Genomic DNA, 13,104 nt, shown 5'->3' with positions numbered 1-13,104 from the left:
AATAATTTCATACCATTTCTCAGAAATGGCAGATCTAACCTAATTATGAACACAATCAACTTCTCATTTTATGTTGTCAATTCAGCTATACCTGTACTGTATATACTGGTAGGTTTCAGGTAGGATGAAGTCAACAACAGAAGTGTGTGTGTGTGTGTGTGTGTGTGTGTGTGTGTGTGTGTGTGTGTGTGTGTGTGTGTGTGTGTGTGTGTGTGTGTGTGTGTGTATACACAAAGTATTGTATTAATATAATTGTCTTAATTAGTATTAGTATATGAACCCACTTAATCCAACAAAATCTTGATGCGGTAACCTCCCGAGGCCCTCGTTTGAGTCGTTTCCAGAGGGCCCATAGGCTCTGATGCCGCAGCCTGGTGTTGAACTGTTGATATTGTTAGTCTTAACGACGGTTGTGGTTGTATGGTGATGTAAAGTCAACTGCAATCAAATGTGTGCTTTTAAATCACTACCACAACATACAAAAATATGAAAGTGCATGAAGTCTGTCATGACGAGTCTTATTTTCTCCACCAGGTGGCAACCTTGTTTTGTATTTAGACAACTTTTTCCCCCTTCCCATTATTGAATACTTTATTATGCAGAAAAAGTCACAGTAAAATACAATACAAACAATGATAAAATTATTTAATCCCAAGAAAGCCTATGGTGTATATGTTATTTCCGTTGGGGTCCTTTGGTACTCAATTCATCGAAAGAATGAATGATAGACAAATAGGTAATACTATGCAAAACATGAACAATACTATAGGCCTATTACCATAATACATTAATAATAGCCTATAGTGAGTCCTAAACTAGGCTCAGAAAAATACTAATAGGTCCAATTTATATTCTAAGCCTACATGCAGGCTATTCTCTTTATTGCTCCATTTCAAACTCAGAATCTATTTATTCTGCCCATGTCCTCATCAGTCATCACCCACAGATATGTAAGAAAATGGTATTTGATCCTGCTGAGTTAGAAACTTGGAATGTTGTATTAATGGGGGTCATACTTAACCTAGCCTAATCAGGAGGAAGCTGACGCTTTTAAAGCCATCCACCACCACCACACCACCAGTGACATCATTGATGGGACGAGTTTCTGAACTGCCCACAGCCCTCCTATGAGACACGACTGAGTAAAGAAAGTGCCCCTCGGGGCACAGGTCTCCACCAGGGCAGGTCAGGAAAGTCAGTGAAAGATTTAACGTAAATTGCATGCTCCGTTCTGGCATTTTGTTCCAAAAATGTGCCAATCCACCTGTTGGTGGCGCTATGTCAGGCCAATGTGAAAAGGGTGGGATATATTCCTCAGCCTAGTAGAAAGATTTCACATACGTTCATTTTTTGAGGCTTCAAATGTTTGGCTTGGTGATGGAAATAGAAAATCTGGCCTCAAAACCAAGTCCTATAGGTTAATAGGCCTACTAGGCTACTTTAGGCCACAGTGACTCTGCACGCAATCTGCAGCAAACCCCTGCAGCCCTGCAGTGGCAGAATAAATTACTACAGTCGTGACAACCAATTTATTATGCAATGAAATGAATAAAAATGTATGCCCGCGGTTTACAAATTGAGTGTTAAATCCATACAAATGGAAACCATTCCCCTTCCCCGTTTAAATTGATGCATGGAAATATTGATTAGACTTGTTGTGCATGCATGATGTGTCACCCCCCCCCCCCCTCTATTAAAGCATGACGAAATTAACAATTATCAACGTGTTTGCTTTTCATAAAGCCGTTTCATTCATATTTTCACTCAAAGCAAGGCAGCAGCCATAATAAACACCGATCTATGATTGAGAACATGCCTGGGCAGATCATGTGGAGTTTCTCCCCCCAGCAGCCCACCCACCCGCGGTCCCGCCCCCGTCCGTGACGCGTGTGTATATAGCTGTGGGAGCAGCGCTCCTTCCCGATTCTCGCTAGTCGCTACACGAAAGCAATCTGGGTGCCGTGCGTGGACTTTATTATCACCCATTGCACCGGGCGACCGCCGAGGAAGAGGAGGAGGACGCATCATCTTATAAACTGTGAATTAACCGGCTGTTTTTGTTGCTCAAATGGATACCGGGGGTTGTTTCACCGCGGCCCAGCGTCTGTCCTGCCACACGATGAATGCGGATTTATTCAAGCCCTGTTCGGAGGCTCGTGTCGGCGGCGGCGGCGCTGGAGGAGCGCCGCAAGCCGCCGTGAAGACCAGCCGGGCTAGTACCAAACCCGAACAAATCAAACCGGAGGTCGCCCAGGTGGTGACCGACGCCAAGACGGGGCGATCATACAGCAAAGGAAAGCTTTTGGGAAAGGTATTCATATTATGATTTGATCACACAACGGTCACATATTGGGAGATCTATATTTGTATTGGCGATTTGGCGGCGCTTCGCACACGTTTGATGAGACGACAGCTGATGATCAGTGTCGCTTCTTGTAGAATTGTTAGTGGTGACAGCATTCCTTGATGCGACAACTGGGGGGGAAAAAACATCTTCCGACTCCCAATAGATTTAATGTCTTATGCTGGAATACAGCCTCCGTCATACGAGTGTCTGTCGCCGTCGTACGAGTGTCTCGAAAATGGCAGATCTACAAGCTCACAGGGCGCGATGCGACTCCTTGTGAGCTTGTACATCTATTTTTCGGGTTTAAAAAAAATAAGTAATGGCCTCGTGGTTGATTTGAGTCGAGCGCGTCATTGCTGAATGAATCAAGGTGTGCCCGCACACCTTTTGTGTGTGTGTGATGCTCAACATTATTCACCAGGCAATCAAGTGTCACTATTTTTGTGTGGGCGACGAATATTTGTAACTAGGACAGGCTAGCCACTACATTTGTCCAATTCGCGACTTGAACATCCACGAGCTTTCATTGGGACACGATTTGACTCCTTCGACGACGACTCCTTTTTTGTGTGTGAAATTGTATTTATATGAATGGAGAGGAGTGGTTGTACATCAACGTGTTGCACGTCATCCAGACGCTGCTTTTAGGCATGCAGCCAAGTCTCTTTCTCTCTCCTTTTCTCCTGCTGCCTGCCGCATAGCTGAGCGTCTTGTCAATTTCACGGTTAATGAATGCAGTAGCTCAGTCTGCCTCATCCCTCAGGCCGACAAGCTGAATTCTTTGATCACATTCTCGAATAAACGCAATCTGTAGATCAAATATCCTCCTGCAATATCCTCCTGCATGGAAGCTCACAAGCCCCCCATGAGGACATAGGATTTTGGTCACTCAAATCGCCAATGAATTATGTCGATTGAATCTAGAGATGGATGATTACTGATTTACTGAATGAATTGATGAAGCATTTCCAGTAGGGTTTTGGATCAGATGCCTTGGATTGATCGTTTCCCATTATGTGAAGCCCCTTCTTCTTCTCCCTGCGAGCCTAGCAGAACAGACTGTAGTAGTATATGCCATTGTTGTTGAATCATTTTGGCCATAGCACAGCTATTGATCGAAGGATCAGAGGCTTTTGCCACAGAGACCAATGATCGGTTGCTGTTGCTGCTTTACGACCCACAGCCACCATAACCGACCTGTCTTGAATGTTAATGTCTGCTTCTTTTTTATCTCTCCAAAGGGTGGCTTTGCACGATGCTATGAGATGACAGACCAGGCCACCAACAAAATGTATGCCGTTAAGGTGATTCCACAGAGCAGGGTGTCGAAGCCGCATCAAAGGGACAAGGTATACAATCCTAACTATCTGCCCCCCTCCCAACATAACGACACCAGTTCATCCTCTGAATTTCACGGTAGTTGTCGATTGCTTCAGTTGCACTGTCATTTTGTCCCAACAGATCACAAATGAGATAGAGCTCCACAAAACCCTGTCACACAAGCACGTGGTAAAATTCTCCCATTACTTCGAAGACCAAGACAACATCTACATATTCCTTGAGCTCTGCAGTCGCAAGGTGAGACTACGATGACTGTGTGTGTTTAAAGCTCGCTACTGTATGTATACTCTGCAGTGGTGCAGTCAGATAAACGGAGCACATCTCCCTTTTGAATTTATGTCCTCGCCTCTATCGGCCAAGTTGCTACATTTATCACGGCTTTGTACAGCCCCAGGCTAGACTGTACACTCATTGTCCTGTCTCTTCTGCAGTCCCTGGCACACATTTGGAAGGCACGGCACACATTGACGGAGCCAGAGGTGCGCTACTATCTCAGACAAATCATATCGGGCCTGAAATACCTCCACAACAGAGGAATCCTGCACAGAGACCTCAAACTAGGTATGTGTGTAACCATATGAACCCCTAGCATCTCTGTTCTGGGGTGAGCCTTTGGCAAAAGATCACAATGTACAAGTTCACAATGAATCGCAAGGTAGTGAGTGACGCCTTGTGAGCGTTATGATAAATGGATTCTGTTGTATTGGTCAGTAAAAAAGGAGTGGACCTAGTATAGGGCCCTGGGTCAACTAAGCATAGGGTTTTAGAGGTTAAGAGTGCACAGTTAACGAGTCTATTTGACGTGTGCACCGACCTGTTTGACCAATGAATGCATCTGTCATTGTTAAATTCTTTTAGGTGTTTTCTGTGTGTTAATGTTGAGCGTTGCATTGTTGTGTTATGTCATTCATGCAAATTCCTCAACAGTGGCATGTGAGGAATCCACTTTGCCTTTTGGTATGTGCAACTGTGGTGTACGGAATGCTGACTGGGCAAACGCCTTTGTTTCTTTCAGGCAACTTCTTTGTCAACGAGAACATGGACCTACGGTTGGGAGACTTTGGCCTTGCTGCCAAGTTGGAGACAGTCGAGCAGAGGAAAAAGTGAGGCAATTTTTTATTTAATGAATAATATTGAATACTAGTTATTCTGCATTTGGAACAATGTTTAAATAAACATATCTACATTAACTTCACAAATCATGTTTATGATTTATTATACTGCTAGAAAGAAAAGATGCACATCAGAACTGATATAGTTTACATAGTTCAAATAATACATTGTTTGTATAATAGGATATTTCAAGTATTAAATCAATTGCTTTATGCAACATTTTGGAATGGTTTTAACATTATTATCTCAGTCATTAATCACCTTCAACATTCATGGTATCATGTAATTCCAAAAGTACCACAACCGGTTCCCAAGGGTTGAATGAAGTGCTGGAGGCGATACAGTATTACAGCTTGTATTACTGAAGTTGCATAGATGGCTGTGGTGACTAGGCTTGGGCTCACCTCTTTTGTCATCTTCAAATGTATAATGTTGCCTCATTGGCACTTAAACTACAATAAGCATTTTTTTCCCCCCACATTGATTAGTTGTTAACGGTATATACATTTTTGTATTATAAAAAGTGTTACTCAATAATTCAATTAACTGAAAAAGTAATCGGTAGAATAATCTCTTAAGAAGCTAATCGACGGTTGCAGCACTACATTGAAGGCTTACAGAATATCCTTATTTTTTTTTCTTGACAGAACAATTTGTGGAACCCCCAACTACCTGGCCCCTGAGGTGCTCAACAGACAAGGTCACGGCACAGAGTCTGACGTCTGGTCCCTCGGCTGTGTAATGTGAGTTCACCTACTTTCAGTTTTACACCATGGCACACAGCCCCACTAAATCGAATAAAAGTATTTGCTGTGCTGTCATGCGTTTAAATATTTGCTTTTCTGTGTCAGTTCTGCTCTGAACCATGAACCATGAAGTCTGGATCTGACTGGATGTTGTTTATTTAAATCTTTATGAAGAAAAATATGTTGTATAATGAGTTCATTTCACTATCAATTTAATCTGGGGTTGAATGCATGCAACATGTAATTATCCCAAAAAACAACACATTTATTAAACTCATGGTACTGTAGCTGACTTCCAAATGTTGGTTCTTGTGACCAGGTACACGCTGATGTGTGGCAACCCTCCCTTTGAGACCCTGGACCTGAAGGAGACTTATAAATGTATTAAGGAGGTTCGGTACAACCTGCCTTCCACCATTTCCCATACTGCCCAGAAACTCATCTCTGCCATCCTCCAGAAGAACCCCAGTGACAGACTCAACCTGGACCAAATTCTCAACCATGAGTTCTTCATCAAAGTATGCCTTTTTTATGTGTAATCTTAATTACTTTACTTTTACTTACTTTACTTACTCACTTTAAGATGCTTCATCATTGCATTCACAATGTAATGTAATGGGCTCACATACAGGTATGATGGAATTTGGCCTGTATCATTTTGTTCAGTCTCAGCTGATTTCCAGGAACGGCATTGAAATGAGGATCTTGCACCAACCGTGCCCCATCCTAAACGAGCTCTGTTTTCTCCCTGGCTCTCAGGGTTTCACTCCTGACAAGCTGCCTCCCAGTAGCTGTGTGACAGTTCCAGAGCTGCATCCGCCCAGCCCTGCCAAGAAGTTCTTCACCAAAATGGCCAAGAGCCTCTTTGGCAAGAAGAAATCCAAAGGTAAGCAGCAAGGCTACCCCTTGGATGTCACAAGCATTATTATTTTATGCAGATTTGCACAGGACCGTAGATGCAACAGTTTACATATTGTCCTCTTTGGTTCGGAATTGACTCAGAAATGCCTCTGTTTTTAACCGAAGAAATGTAAACCGTTGCAGACTTCTTTGGATAAGAACCATATTTAACATGTCCTTTCTTTTCTTCAGCAGATAAGAGCCCAGAAGAGAAGGATGAGAAAGACATTTCTAAACTAGTCTCTGGCATCGTCAAATGTTCCATCAGTCGACAGATCAGTTACAAGACAGTGGGATCTAATGAGGTACAGTGTTTTCTCCCCGCTTCTGTAAATAAATAAAACTCCCCAGCTAACAGGAAAGTGACTACCGGTAAATATCAGCAACAGTTAATCGGACTAAAGACAAAATATAAAATGGGGTTTAAGTTGTTGAAGACTAGTTGATTTAGTCCATTCTAATTAATTAATTAATATTTAATAATTTGAGATTATTCAACTAATCAAAGAAGTAGGCAACATCATGTATGAAAAATAAATGGACGGATAGATTGATTCCAGCACAAGAGAGTCCACATATCGTGATGGCTTATCTTTAGTTCAATTGAATTTGCACCCGCCCCCACTGCTAAGATACGTCTTCTTTGTATGATTTCCATTATGTAAACGAAAGAGACCTACTTCAAAGAGTTGTGTGCAAGCGGCCGTTAACGGCTTTGGTTGTGTTTCACTAAGGCGGGGTAGTAATTTCACTGAAGCTGTTGATGTAGATGTGTATGATGTGTAAAAATAGACCTGATTCTAAGTTATATACTCAACAGCTAGAAGGCAAGCATCCTGCCAGGCATATTTATAGCTGACCAGAAAATATTTTGAATGAACACCTTGGTTACTTGAGGCTGCAATTCAGTGGAACTATGCCATGTTTCCGTTCTATAAAGCCCCTTGTTGACGGGTAAAATTTGGAGAGACGGAATACTTCTGTTGTAGAAGATGGAGAGAAGTGATGCACTGCATTCAGCATTAGCCACTTGAAACCTGGCATCCTTATTTTGGCCATGTCATCGTGGCGTAAGCATGAACTTGAAACAAGCAACATGTCAAAATTGTTACATAAACGAATGGACGAAGTGTTGAAGCAGCCTTAAATGTTTAACCAATATTCGCCACTTGTCAGTCTATGGAGATAAGCAAGCAAGCGCCGGCAGGTAGCGAATAGTTTGAACAGCAGCTGGCGAATCCTTTAATCACACTGGTCAAGTTTACTATTTATAGAGCCTGCGCGATTCCAATTCAAACTACATTATTTGCCCTTTTGACTATTGGCCAGATATTGAGCTTGTTCTAAAAATGGCTACATTTAAGCAGTGCACCATAGATTTACTCTGTAACTGCCCAAGTCATTAGGTTGTTTCCTTGGGGCCCCATTTGCATAGAAATAACCATGAGCTTCCAAAACAGGTTTTCCATGATAAATTCTTTAACGTAAAATTCAGTGCAGAATGGTAATAACAGCTTTTTGTGACATGTTAAGTGGAGGACTGATTGTACACCTAGGCTTGACATGAGAAAACGGGTTTTATGTAAAGCGTGGCAAATTCATTGTTTTTAGATTACATTATATACACCAAGGTGGCGCTGGCAACAAGTCTTGTAGTCGGAGAATACATCTCAAGTTCTCACAGGAGTTTTTAAGTACATTGTTCTGATGGATATGTTGTCCTTAGGGGGAGGGGGGAAAGAACCCTTGACATGTATATTTTAAACGCACATGTGGTAATTGCATGACTTCAAACGCATGAACCTGTGAGTGTTCATCATAAAAAGTATAAAATCTAAATACTGTTTCTGTCTTGTCTGTCCAGACTCCATCCCCATCCCCTATCGGTCAGCTGGTCAGCTCTGTGCCTCTGGAACCTACGCCTGCTGAAGAGGAATCCAGGAAGTCGATCTCTCGTTCTTTCAAGGGCACTGTGGCCAGCAGCACGGAACGTAGGTTCAAGTTATGCTCCGTTCACTCTGGCCTTTTGTCAGCTGTCCTTGTATTGGAATGTTTATTTTGTAATATGAATATCTTAACCAGGATTTATACTTAAATTGCATGCCGGTGTCGCGCACTGACCATAGCCGATCTACAGCTTAAACAAATCGCATTATGAAGTATATATCGAGTCTAATGTTTCCTCGCCTTCCCTCACTTTCTTTCCTGCAGCGAGCGAGGATGTGCTGACCCCTGCAGCTGTTGCGGAATCAGCCATGAAGGTTCTCAACAGCTGTTTGTCTGCCATGCCATCAGGTAGGTTAGCTTCCCAGGCAGCAGCGCAACACTCACTTTAGCTTTGCATAGTCTACAGCACTGGAAAGGCTCCACATGCAAACTGCAGCACTATTATAATGAGAAATGACACGGTTGTTTTTAATTGATACATTTTAATGATGCAATTAAATCTCGGGTAGATCACACCCCCAAAGATGCCGGATGATCATCTACTAGCCAAATTGTGGATATGCCTAATTCACATTTATTTTTATGTTAAGTTAGTTGTTTTTCTCATACTATGCATTACATGGATCATTTTGGTTTAATCACCCTAAGCTTTTCTTTACCTCAGCCATTATTTCAATAATTTTAGCAAATAACAGCAAATAGGCCTCAGCAGATATTCTAACTCCAAATGCCCCTGCCTACCCCCCCCCCCCCCCCCCCCCCTCCTCATATGACATTTATTAAACATCTAACATTATTTAACTTTTTTTCCCTCTCCTCCTCAGCAACCAGAAACCCTCCCTGTCTGGCTAGACCACAGTCCTTTTTGTGGGTGACTAAATGGGTTGATTACTCCAACAAATATGGTTTCGGGTACCAGCTGTCCAACCACAGTGTTGGCGTGCTTTTCAACGAGGGCACGCACCTTAGTCTCTGTAACCAGCGCAAGTAAGAGCCCTTTAACAAACTCTTAACATGTATCTGTTTTGCCATGTATATGCCTATCTGCACACTCAAAACCCACCTTTTTTGGCTTTCCCTACATAACCCCCCCCCCCCACACACACACACACACACACACACACACACACACACCCTTGTTTGTCCTTTTTTATTTAGATTTCTAGTTTTTAACCTTAACTAGTTTTTTCTAATAAAAATGTCTGTACTGTTCTGTAAAGCGACTTTAGGTATCCAGAAAAGCGCTATAAATCCTATATATTATTATTATCTGCTGCTCTTTTTGTGGGACTAAGAATTATTATCCAAGTCTCCCCTGAAAGCCTGAAGCATTAGACAGTGTTATACAAAAAGAGTAAATAAGCTCAAGGCTGCTTGTAATGATCGGTTTGTTTGTAGAGTACATTCTGTTTTTTCTAGTTGAGCGATCACTCCCAACACACGTATTTATCTTGTTCACTAATGGTATACTCTTTCTTTCCCAACAGGACGATCCACTACTGCTTGACCAACAACAAACATTTCACTTTCCAGGCCAGCTCTCTGCCCGAGCAGCTCCACAGCCAGAAACAAATTGTAGTTCTCATGGCAAACTATATGGAGCAGAACCTTATGGAGGTATGACGCGGATCAGATATTTTCACACTTTAGCATGCCAGATGTTTGCTTTAAAGGACACTTCTGAGCCTGGGTACTGAGTACACAATTAACTTCCTGATTGACACATTTAGAATTGGGCTTTTAAAGTTAATGTTAAAGGTTTTTTTTCCTTTCTTAAAAAAAAAAAAAACTAACTAGAATATGAGTGTTTACATTTGGCGTCGTAGGTAATTATCAGGGGGAAGAGATTGTTGATCGTATTGGCTCTAATGTTCCATAAATGTCTTGTTTTCTGTCAGGGTGGAGATCTGCAATGTGACGAGGAGGCTGCTCAGTCTCCTCCTCTGCTGCTCCAGTGGGTGAAGACGGACCATGCTCTGGTCATGCTCTTCAACAACGCCACCCTGCAGGTAGATGTCACGAGGGCTTGTTTTCAGGATTTACCAAATGTGCTTTAGACCCTTTAGACACAACTGGCACTAGTACCGATTAGACCTTATTGTATTTACCAGATTGTATTTACAAAAAAAAAAATCTAGGGCTGGGCAATGTATCGATACATATCGTTAAAACATAATCTGGGATTGTGGATTTTTAATAGAACTCATAAATGTTTTTGTCCTGCTTTTAAAGGCTAAACTGGTAAACTTCTAAACTTAATTACCAGATTGTTCTATTTTTAACTTTAACCATTTTGTTATATAGACATTACTATATAGGCATTACTGATTATCGATTTTATTGCGTATTGTGTTTTGTATTGTTTTGTAAAAGCACCAACTGTCATTCCCAAAATGATCACAATATTGATAGATTTGTTAAAATTGTGATATTTGAACACTGTTTATTCACCATTTCCGTCCTCCTCTTCAGGTGAACTTCTACACGGACCACACCAAGGTCATCCTGTCCAAGTCGTCCGACGGCTCCTACCTGCTCACCTACATCAGCCGTGACCGCGTCTCCTACACGTACCAACTCAGCACGCTGACGGAGCTGGGCTGCTCCGCAGAGCTCCGGCACCGCCTCCGCTACGTGGTGCAGCTGCTGCAGCACCACGCCGACGCCTGAGAGGGTTGTAGGGGGTGCCGCGCCTCACCGGCAGGCCCACACGCTCATAACCTTGGAGATGGACCAAGACTGGTTAGGGACCCTGAAGGCAGGCTTTCTCCTTGGCAGGTGCCTCAAGGGACATGGAACCTTTTTTTTGTTATTGGGTCCTCTGTAAACCGATGCCTTTGAGGCAGCTGCTTATCGGGTTGATTGGCTATAAGCTAGAAGACCTGTCTCGGTTGACATAAACCAGTCGGGTGGTTGCCGCATCAAGGGTTTGTGCCTAGTATCCAGCTAATGCCTCGAAAGTCATCTACCTGGGTGGCATTGATGACTGCCCTACTACAGGACATGCAACAGGCTTCTTTGGCCAAAGTCTGATGGATGCCTCACAGGCAGATATCTAATGGACTACCCAAACTACTGACTGACTTTCCTCACTCACTCGGACCACTGCTTCTTGGCTGGATCCCTTAATGCCACCAACCAACCAGCCTGCTGCTTTATGCTCGACCTGGGAGCCCGCAAACACCAGGCATGGCTTCCCAAAGGCACCTGGACAGTGAAATGATCTTGGTTCCTTTGCCAGCGAATGGGACAAAGTTGATCCTAAGGCCGCAATGCTTTTAAGCTGTGTTGTTCAAAAGTATCTTGGACTGTAAGATCACCGTTAGGCCATTGACTTGCATTGGAATGATGATTATCTCGTAAAAAAAAACAACTGCTTTTGGTAAATCGGTTTCTGATCAAAGAGCGAGATCCTCCTACCCGAGGCTGGTTTCGGGCCTCTTTGGAATACGGTGCACACATTCAAAACGGTTTTATTTCTTTTATGTATGAGCCAGTTATTGTTTATTTCATCTACAGGATCGCACTACGGTCTTGACCTCACACGCACACAAAATAAACCTGGCCTTAATTTTGATTCTGATGTTAAGGAAGCAGCTTTTGAAAGCCATGCTCCAACATCGTGTATTATTTTCTTTTAAACGAGAAACAAACTTCACTGATGGGTGGTACACGGCATAACGCAGGGGCTTTGGGGCACCACAATCTTGCACTATTATTATTTTTTTGTATTTTCCTTTGTACAGCTGTACTTATTTTTACATCCACGTGTTGCTCTTTTATTAGTTTTTAAACTATAGATACCAAAAGGCTTTGATTCTTTTTTTTTTTTGTTTTGTTTTATGCGCGTGTGCCGCACTTGAAAAGGACTGCGCTCGGTAAACTAGAAAACGGTTGGTTGGAGTTCAAGGAGGGAGGAGCGGAGGATAAAGTGCCTTTCTGAGGGATGTCTATGGTGCAATAACAGCCCTTTTCCGAATGTTGAACCAGATACTAACGGGATCATAGATGGGCTCTGCAAGTGGGATCTACTTTTTACCTAGAGTCGCGTTTAAAATGTGTCTAGCACTACGGTCTCACTACCTGGTATAAGCTTTGAATAAAACTGGTATACTAAATATTTAGCTGATTTAATATCTAGTGTGGATAAAAGAAAACAAATTGTACTCCGTTGTACTGTATTCCTCATTGGTTTACATTGCTTTCTCTGCACAGAGTTGTATCCTTAAAAACTGTGATCCTGAATGCAAGTATTATACAAATGTACAGGTATTGTTTTCAAAAATCCAACATTGTGAAAGCCATCTGCCAGTTCAGAAGAATCTTTATTTTTTTGGCACATAATGTCCTTGTTTATTTATTTTTATTTATACGTGGTTATTTTTTATTTATTAATGTGTAAATGTTAGTGTCTTGACATGAGGATAATGTTCAATTCCGCTCACCTTTTTTATGTACTGTATTTGGGAAAAGTTAAGAATAAAGTTTATTTAAAAGAAACCATTTGATATACTTCTTTCTCTGAAATGCATTGCACACTTGCATGATGTTTTATTTCTGCACACTTACAGGATTTGTCTTGCCCACAGTACTGTTACTATGCGTTTCTGTTAATGGCATGGTGCCATCATCTGCCCATAACCCCTTATCTGTAGTAGATGGGAAGCATTTTCATATGCCGGTTAAAAGGTTAAAAGCATACAACGTACT

At 42.1% G+C, this 13,104-nt stretch overlaps 1 protein-coding gene across 2 annotated transcripts; it reads left to right on the top strand.

Annotated features, from left to right (window-relative positions):
• Nucleotides 1-1,941: 1,941 nt before the first annotated feature.
• On the top strand, nt 1,942-12,880 carry plk3 (polo-like kinase 3). Of its 2 annotated transcripts, none has more exons than XM_080778406.1 (15): nt 1,942-2,311; nt 3,589-3,696; nt 3,809-3,925; nt 4,120-4,249; nt 4,704-4,791; nt 5,449-5,544; nt 5,867-6,065; nt 6,307-6,433; nt 6,643-6,752; nt 8,312-8,438; nt 8,659-8,742; nt 9,219-9,381; nt 9,882-10,011; nt 10,293-10,403; nt 10,867-12,880. In XM_080778406.1, the coding sequence occupies exons 1-15, from the start codon at nt 2,069-2,071 to the stop codon at nt 11,062-11,064; spliced, it is 2,031 nt and encodes a 676-aa protein (XP_080634532.1). In that variant the 5' UTR covers nt 1,942-2,068; the 3' UTR covers nt 11,065-12,880. The 2 variants fall into 2 exon arrangements, with proteins under 2 accessions (XP_080634532.1, XP_080634531.1); XM_080778405.1 differs by having other exon boundaries at nt 6,640-6,752.
• The last annotated feature ends 224 nt before the right edge of the window (nt 12,881-13,104 follow it).

The sequence above is a fragment of the Protomyctophum bolini genome (genome assembly GCF_963924005.1).
Source record: "Protomyctophum bolini genome assembly, chromosome: 12".
Lineage (NCBI taxonomy): Eukaryota > Metazoa > Chordata > Actinopteri > Myctophiformes > Myctophidae > Protomyctophum > Protomyctophum bolini.
The sequence above is the reverse complement of the archived record's forward strand: the minus strand, read 5'-3'. Positions and strand labels throughout refer to the sequence as shown.

What these genes read in the sequence shown, in the direction of transcription:
- plk3 (XM_080778405.1), top strand. Translation starts at nt 2,069, where the DNA reads ATGGATACCGGGGGTTGTTTCACCGCGGCCCAGCGTCTGTCCTGCCAC. An exon ending in TTTGTCTGCCATGCCATCAG is followed by an intron (nt 8,743 to 9,218) that starts GTAGGTTAGCTT and finishes TCTCCTCCTCAG; the next exon opens with CAACCAGAAACCCTCCCTGT. An exon ending in TGGAGCAGAACCTTATGGAG is followed by an intron (nt 10,012 to 10,292) that starts GTATGACGCGGA and finishes GTTTTCTGTCAG; the next exon opens with GGTGGAGATCTGCAATGTGA.